This window comes from Poeciliopsis prolifica, unplaced genomic scaffold, assembly GCF_027474105.1.
Source record: "Poeciliopsis prolifica strain line A6 unplaced genomic scaffold, Auburn_PproV2 SCAFFOLD101, whole genome shotgun sequence".
Lineage (NCBI taxonomy): Eukaryota > Metazoa > Chordata > Actinopteri > Cyprinodontiformes > Poeciliidae > Poeciliopsis > Poeciliopsis prolifica.
In genome coordinates this window covers 249,762-257,871 of record NW_026562476.1, presented here as the reverse complement: position 1 = coordinate 257,871, position 8,110 = coordinate 249,762, and the positions used below count along the sequence as shown (strand labels likewise).

General features: G+C 38.4%; 1 protein-coding gene across 1 annotated transcript; it reads right to left on the bottom strand.

The window, feature by feature from the left end:
* Positions 1-2,813: 2,813 nt before the first annotated feature.
* Positions 2,814-7,028, bottom strand: zgc:171929 (uncharacterized protein LOC100124596 homolog). The gene is made up of 4 exons (XM_055023505.1): positions 6,929-7,028; positions 6,609-6,829; positions 4,052-4,241; positions 2,814-3,205 (listed from the first exon to the last, which is right to left on the bottom strand). Exons 1-4 carry the CDS (start codon positions 7,026-7,028, stop codon positions 2,883-2,885), a joined length of 834 nt encoding a protein of 277 aa, XP_054879480.1. The 3' UTR covers positions 2,814-2,882.
* Between the last annotated feature and the right edge of the window lie 1,082 nt (positions 7,029-8,110).

The window sequence follows — 8,110 nt, the reverse complement described above, 5'->3', positions numbered from 1 at the left end:
CAGGTCAAAAGCCATGAGCAGCAGAGTTTTGGGTGAAAGCTGATACAAGGAGCCTGTAAGTGAGCACAAGAGCTTTGAAATGAATCCTAAAATTCGCTGGGACTCAGTGTAGTGAGTAAAGGGACAGAGTGATACAAGTGCATTAATTTTATTTGGTGAAAAGTCTGACTGCTGCAGACTTGAGACTGATTTCCTATCCAGATTGGTTGTGTCACCCAGGAGTAATGACATAAAATCAAATAATTTTGTTCCAGATCAGCTCTGGAGACCATTTTCATATTTTGGAAAGGCTTTTTCAAATGAAAGCAACAAGAACAGGAAGTATCTCTAAGGTGTGTGTCAAAGCTCGATGAGAAGTTGAATGAAATGTCTAGAATTTTTAAGTTGGATTTGTCCTCTATACTAAACAGAAGCAACTGTTTGACTGACTTGAGGGTGCAGGTGACTGGAAGCTATTATGAATGTCTATGTTTTTATGGTGTTCAGAAGCAGAAATTTACTGGAGAGCCAGTTGCTAAAACTGTTGGTATGGTTTAATTGTATCTGTTTCTGATACAATTGGATTCATCAGCATTGGTGAGAAGCGACCCTTTGAAAAACCGGGAACAGAGAAGAGAACATGTCTCTTTTAACCCTCTGATGCATGAGTGACTGACTTTACAGTCTCTCGTGAGTGGGTCTTTTTTGACCCAGGTTACAATCAATGTTTTTTTTCTGCTACTTTTGTCATTTTGATTCAAAATGTGTAGAATACTTTCTACTGTGTTTCACACAAGAATTATTTCATATTTGAAATGTTTTCATTTTTCACTTTTTTAAATGTTTTTGGAACAATTTGTAGAACATTTGTGACAACTTGAACATTTTTAAAACAAAATTAAAACTGGTTGAATTGTCAAAAATGGACAATATCAACATCCAGTGGGAGGGGAGTTTCTTGAAACTAGCTAGCTAATCAGTCTAGCTAACATTGCTATATGTAATCTGTTATGCTATGTGTATCATGCATGTGAGTGTCTGTGCATTTATCCATCCATCTTCTTCTATTTATCCAAGTTCAGGTTGCATGGATAGCAGCCTAAGAAGTAAGGCCCGACTTCTCTCTCCCCGGCCACTTGTTCCCACCAGAGGAATCCCAAGGGGTTCCCAGGCCAGCCGAGAAACATAATCCCCCCAGTGTCTCCTGGGTCTTCCCCTGGGCCTCCTCCCATTGGGATATGCTCAGAACACCTCACCAGAGAGGCATCTATTAGGCATTCTAATTAGATGCTCCTCTCAATGTGAAGGAACAGCGGCCCTACTCGGAGTCCCTCCTGGACATCTGAGCTTCTCACCCTTTCTCTAAGGGAGAGCCCAGACACCCTAGAGAGAAAACTAATTTCGGCTGCTTGTATCCAGGACCTCGTTCTTTCGGACATGACCCAAAGCTCATGACCATAGATGAGGGTAGGAAGGTAGATCGACTGGTAAATTAAGAGCTTCGCTTTTAAAGCTTGGCTCTCTTCACCATGACAGACCGGTACAGCGCCTGCTTCACTGCAGACACTGCACCAATCTGCCTGTCAATCTCCCACATTGAAGAAGGCTAATATGTTTTGTGGCAATAATACTATCACAGTATTCATGATTGACACACACACACACTCCCAATGGTGAGTTAAGAAATAAAGATCATTCTTGTATGTAAGAGTTCTTGCTGTGTAAAATATTATTATTCAGGTGTGACACGTAGGACTCGGTGTGTATGGTTCACAAAAAATGTTTTCCTGGCAGTCACAGTTGGTAAGAAACAGATTCCCATTAAATTCCACAGGAAATGAATGAATTTCTGACCCACTCACGGAAGAATGGGGTAGTAATGTACAACACGCTGTTTCATAAAATGTATAAAAAGTTAATTAAAAGTTTGAATTATCGTTAACATATTTTTTGAGGAATACCTGGAGTATGATGTGATGAAACCTTTTCATTACAAAGGTATTGCAAAAAGATTACCTCACCGGGTCAAGAAGACCCACTCAGGCATCAGATGGTCAATGTGGATTTTCTATTAGTTGGATAAGATGATAACTAGCCCAAGGCAGAAATACCAGGCAGAACATTCAGCTTGTTCAGCAAAGTTGCTAAACAAGCTGAACAATATCAAAGGCTGCTGTGAGATCTAGCAGGACCAATGCAAAATATTTTCATTCATCAGCAGCCATTCAAAGATGGTTGTGAAATTTTACCAAAGGAGGTTTAGTGAAGCACTCCTTTAGAATACTTTAATACAGAGCTATATTATTATTGACTCATTATATTAATACAATTAAAGTGAACAGAGGTCAGGTAAGAAATTAGAATATATTTATTATTTAAAGATTTTTTTGGCACTAGTTCCATTTATTTAACCTGAGAGAAAAGAGAACAGGAAGAGCAGATGGAAGACCTGCAGTAAATGGCCCATAGCTGGGAGCTGAACTCAGGAAGCTGCTTTGAGAACTGATAGCCTTTCAATATGGCCAGCTCTATCACTGGGATCCCAAATGAGGGTTCTCAGTGATAGAACCCTACTAATATCAAATTGCTAATATCAATTCAGGTGATATTTAACATAAAGTTCTGAGAACTTTAATTTATACTGAAAGTTATACATTTCATCAATAACATAACTGTGTAAAGCTTAAGTTTTAACAATTAGTATTGAAAACGATACATTTTAGAACCATAAGTCAAATAACTTGTCCATAAATTTAATAACAGTAAATAATTTTCAAAACAGCAATAAAGAATAACTACCACAATCCCGTTACAAAATGCATTCATTTGTTACAAATGTAAGTACATAAAACTAATATTACATTAAAATGTAATATTAGTTTGACTCAAGAAGTACAATAACTCTACATATAGTATGTTTGGGCTGAGTACAAGAGATAAGGGTTGAGTTTAGAATTTGAAGATGAAAGTGAGCTGTTCTCATGGGCATGTCGGCGATAGTAGCGACGAAGCGCAGGACTGGTTGGATGATGTTGCCTCACATGAAGGAAGTACTCATCAGGTCGACTTGAGGTATAGCCACAGTCCTCACATACAAAAATCTTAGAGCGTCTCTGCCGGTAGGCATAGTGCTGGTGAACACCGTGAATCTTTCTCATATGGGACTCCAGAGAGCAACGTTGTGTGAAAGCTTTCTCACACAGCTCACATTTGTAGGGACGGATACCTGCAGGAGGGAGGAGAATAAAGAATAAAAAGTAGTAGTGCTATCACCTGTGGTTGTTCTTTAATCTTTTCTCAACCAGTTACATTTTGGCAATAAGTTAAGTCATAAAATATTTCTCCTCATGAATCTGAGGTTTATCAGTGCACACTGTGGACTACAAAAGATAGTACAATGGTTCCTGGAAACATAACCATCAATGAATGGCTCCCATATCATAGAGGACTACAGCATTTAATCCAGAAAAAAAGGCTGCAATAATTTGAAAAAGTTTTTTCTTGAACTTGATATTCAAATGTAGTTTGTGCATAATGTTTTTACAAAATTAACTTGTGAATTTCCCCCAGAAATGGTCAGATAGACATATTGCAGCAAAAGTCTATAATATAGAGTTCCAATAATGTGATTTATCTTGGCAACCACAGGGGAAAAAAGTTGCATGGCTTGCAACTTTTCCTCCATCCCCTGTTGGAGGGGGATGCTGAGCAAATTCAGTACACCTCAATTCGCTCAAAAGCGTTCCCTCGGATGGAGAGCTTGGTCAGAATCGTTCCCTTAGCTGACTGGTTGCGTCTTTATATGCCTTCCACATTTCCTAGATGGCAGCGGTATAAAGACTTTGTGTCTGGTGTGGACTGGCCTGGGACCTGATGCCCACAATCAGCTGTGAAGATGAGTTTTTGTTGGACCTACTCCAGAAAAGACATGTTGTGTGACCAAGACAGGTCAGAGGTGATGTGGATGCCCAAGAATTTGATGTTACACACAAACTTCCCCATTTGATGAGAAGTGAGCAAAGTCTTAAGTTAAAAATCAAAAATTTTCATACAAGCAATTGACATTTCTAACCTGTGTGTGTTCGCATGTGCCTCTTGAGGTCAAAGGTGTCATTGAATCCTTTGCCACAGAATCGACAGGGGTGTCTCTTTACAAGACTGTGGCATTTTAGGTGGCGTGTCAACATGCGCTGCAGGGGGAAGATTTTGTGGCACAGTGAGCACCCAAAATCACCCGAAACAGGCGTACTGCGAGGGCGAGCCTGCAAGAGAAACACTCATTTAAGAAAGTTGATTACAGAATTTTACAGAATTCATTTCCTATTTCTTTTTGAAACTATATTCCATCCATCCATCCGTCCATCCATCCATTTTCTGATCACTCTTCTCCCTAACGGGCTCGGGAGTTGCTGGTGCCTATCTCCAGCTGCGTTCCGGGCGAGAGGCGGGGTCACCCTGGACAGGTCGCCAGTCTGTCACAGGGAATATTCCATTGAGCTTTACTGTACAGTAATTGTAAGGGTCTCTGAAGAAGAGGGTTTCGCTGGCAGAACCAATTTATTCCTAAAAGATCGATTTATAGAAGACATGTTTAGAGTTGATGTATTTAGAAAGAACACCAGTCTAAGGAGGTATGAGAATTGAGCAAAATTTAACTTAGGAGCCCTTCTTGCTTCTAAAAACATCAACATCTGTTAACAGCTTCTTTGTTAGATTTAGTGAAATCTGGGAGAGGGGCAGTAGTTTAGTTGGCCAACCTAAAAAGCAATAAGTTATAATTGCAGTTTACTTATTTGTATTTCTGGACAAACAGAGCTCAAACTCAAAGATTATACTCATAGCATCAGATTGTAGCTGTCATAACAAAATGATCTAACTATGAATATTGTCCTTTGAACTTTTTCAAAGTAAACTTGCCAGCTCCTTAACATCTTGCATTTAAATGTTAAACTATTTAAAATCTTTTAGTTTATGTATGTTTCAAATTTAGCAGCACTGATATTCTCAATAAACAAATATTACATCGATATATCTATGATTTGTGTTAAAATATGAGCATTTATGGGTCCCTAAAACCCCGGGGGGCCTCATGGAACCACTGATCTAATTTGGCTTAAACAGAAGTGCAAATAATTGATATTCATTTTAATTGTGTTATTTGTTGTTTTTAACAGCAAATGGCATGACCAGAACAGTATTTCTGCCTATGCTAATTACCGAGTAATATTTTTACATTTCCTGTCAACATTACATCTTTTAAATACAAAACCACGGTGGACCCCCCTGATGCCCCGACCACTGGCTTTAACAAGTTTTCTGGGGGAAACCCTGGAATGTTTTAGTAACCTGACAAATTTGAATTTAATCAGGTTACAGATGCTATCTATGCTAGTTTTGTTAGCATTGTTAAGTTGTAAAAAAAGCCACACATGTTCACATACAGATTTGTGAGAGAGCAACTGTGACCACCGGTAATGTTTCAAGTCTGGCCAAAGATTCTCACTTGGATGTACTATGTGTCTGGACTTTGACTGGGCCGTTATACAATATGAACAGAGAATACTTTGATCTCCCCTGTAGTGCTGGCTGCATGGCTAGGGTGGCAATTCTACTAGGTTATGAAATTCTGCCACAGTCTTAAGTCTTTTCCAGCCTCTCCCAACCTTCTCTTAACATTACCTTATATTTGTCTCTGTTAAGCATGATGTCAAACAGCTGTGAAGTTTATTTAACACTTTAATTTTCTGCATGGTACATTCTCTGGGAGATGCATTGAGCTTCTAAATAAATAGGAGCTTGGTATGTAAATACCAGTGGTTTCCAGATTTACTGACAACTTAAGTACTAAAGTCACTGTACCATCAACTTCTTCTGGCCATGCTAATTTTGTGCTGTAAACTAAAAAAACCTTAGTGGATGCAGCATGTTGGTTTTCAATGTTTTCTTCTTCCTAGTTGCACTAAATTAAATCTAAAAAGTGTTGTAGTGCTGCTGGCTGCTACATAGTGTTAAAAGTTATACTCAGTGCTAATAAATTTTATCTCTTTCTTACACGCTTTCAAGTTTTGTAAGAATAAAAAACGGAACTCCTAACGCTCAAAGCCAAAACCTTTGAGTTTTGCCTCCATGTTGGTTTTGCATGTAAATTAGCATTCTCCAGCTTGCTGGTATGAACCTGTTTTCCTCTGACCATCTTATATGTAAATAACAGCACAGGCTTTTTAATTTATATGAACCAAGGTTTGATCAGTTAATGTGCTAAAAAAAGGTTAGTTTTTTTAAATAAAGCATTACATTGAACTGTTTATTTAGTTGACGTGGCTGAGCTTGTAAATGAATCTGTCTCTGACACATTTCAATTGAATCTTGATGACAACTTGATAAATGTTAAAGTTTGTCCTTAACTACAAGAGTGCTAAATTGGGGATTGGTTCCTTTGTCACTTTTAAATTTGACTTGGATATCAAAAAACTATTTTGATATATTCAAATTTCTTTCCTTCTTGATGTGCATTCATGTTTTTCCAATAACAAAAAGTTTTTATTCAATTTGTTGCTAGTTAGGGCAACATTCTTAACACAGTGAAGGTAAAAAAAAAAAGTTGGTTTAAACAATAAAAGTGACAATACCTTTGCTCTGCTGATGGAAGCTAATGTGGCTGGAAAACCAAAAGGCTCCATTTTTGACCAGCATCTGATTTCTGATCCTTGGTCCCCTGATCCTGTGGAAGATACTGGGACTCTAACTTCCACAGTTGTCCCGCTTCCTGCAATCTCTTCTAAGTAAGTTCCTGTGTGGGGCTGTTGGATGTCATGATTGAATATTATTTTCTCCATAGTATTTTCTGTTACTGAAAAATAAGATTTAAGAAAACATTTTAGGATTTAACAGCAAATCCAAGTTAAATCCATACTGCAATAAAATCAGAACAAAAATATATGCATCTTACGTATAGTATTGTCCTCTTTCCATTGATGCTGTTCTGGTTCTTTCCATTGCCATGCACCGCAGGCACTGCGCTTTTTCTTCACGAGAAAAGATCTTGGCATTTCTTTCTTTTGTTTGTTCTTAAAATATACACTGATGTTGAAAATTGAAATAGCTGATGAGATCTGTTACTCACCAACATATATCCCCCTTCACAACTACAGTTTTATTCCTAGACAATCTGCAAGTGAAACATCCCAGTAAAATCACAGAAAAAATTTGCATTCTCTCCGGACAGAATGGTGGAGAGAGAATGGCAGTGGTGGGTGTGGGAGGCTGTTGCAGGAGACTTTCTGTGTAGACAGTCAGACACCTGTGATGACTGTGCATATCCGCCATTTTAACCGGTCCTCCAATGGATTTGCATGTCAGGTACTGAGTATCCGGGGAGCTTCTCATTCAAGTAGCTTTTGACATGCAAATTGAAGTTCTGGACTAAGGCCCTGGTCTCAGAGGAAGGGCACGGTCTAAGTAACAGGAGCAAACACAGTGAAGCCACAATCTTAACTGACAGGTAAATCAGATTTTTCTCATGATAATTGTCTAGTGGACATTTCTTCACAATATGCATTGTAAGTGGCTAACAGACAGAGGAGGTAGACCTTTTTTTTTACATCATTTGATCACTTGAGGACACTCAAGAAAGGGCCTGACAGTAATTTAGATTACTGTCAGATGCTGTGCACCTGTTAAACTAAAACAGCTGCACAGATTGATTGTGAACAATCAATTTATATTAACAAGAATACATATCCAGGAATGAATCACTTTACGGAAATACTCCTAATAGTCATATGAGAATTCTATAAAAGACTGAGTTTACCACTCAAAGAGCTTTAAGCTCTTTGAGTTGACTAAGTGAACTTGTGAGTTCACTTAGTCAACTCACAAGCACACACATTCATACAGCAAGACTCAGATCGATGGCCAAATAGGACTTCAGTGCCTTGCCCAGGAGAACATCGACATGTGGACAGAGAAAGTTGATTTCTTGTAGATTGTAAGACTTTTCCTTTTCCTAGTTCTTAGCTGTAATAACTTAAACTGTGTGCTGACTCTAGATTGTTTCTCTATAAGTCCAAAGATAGTTAAGGATCCAAGCAGCCTCATAATCAAACATCAAAAAAGCAGAGTCCAAATAACC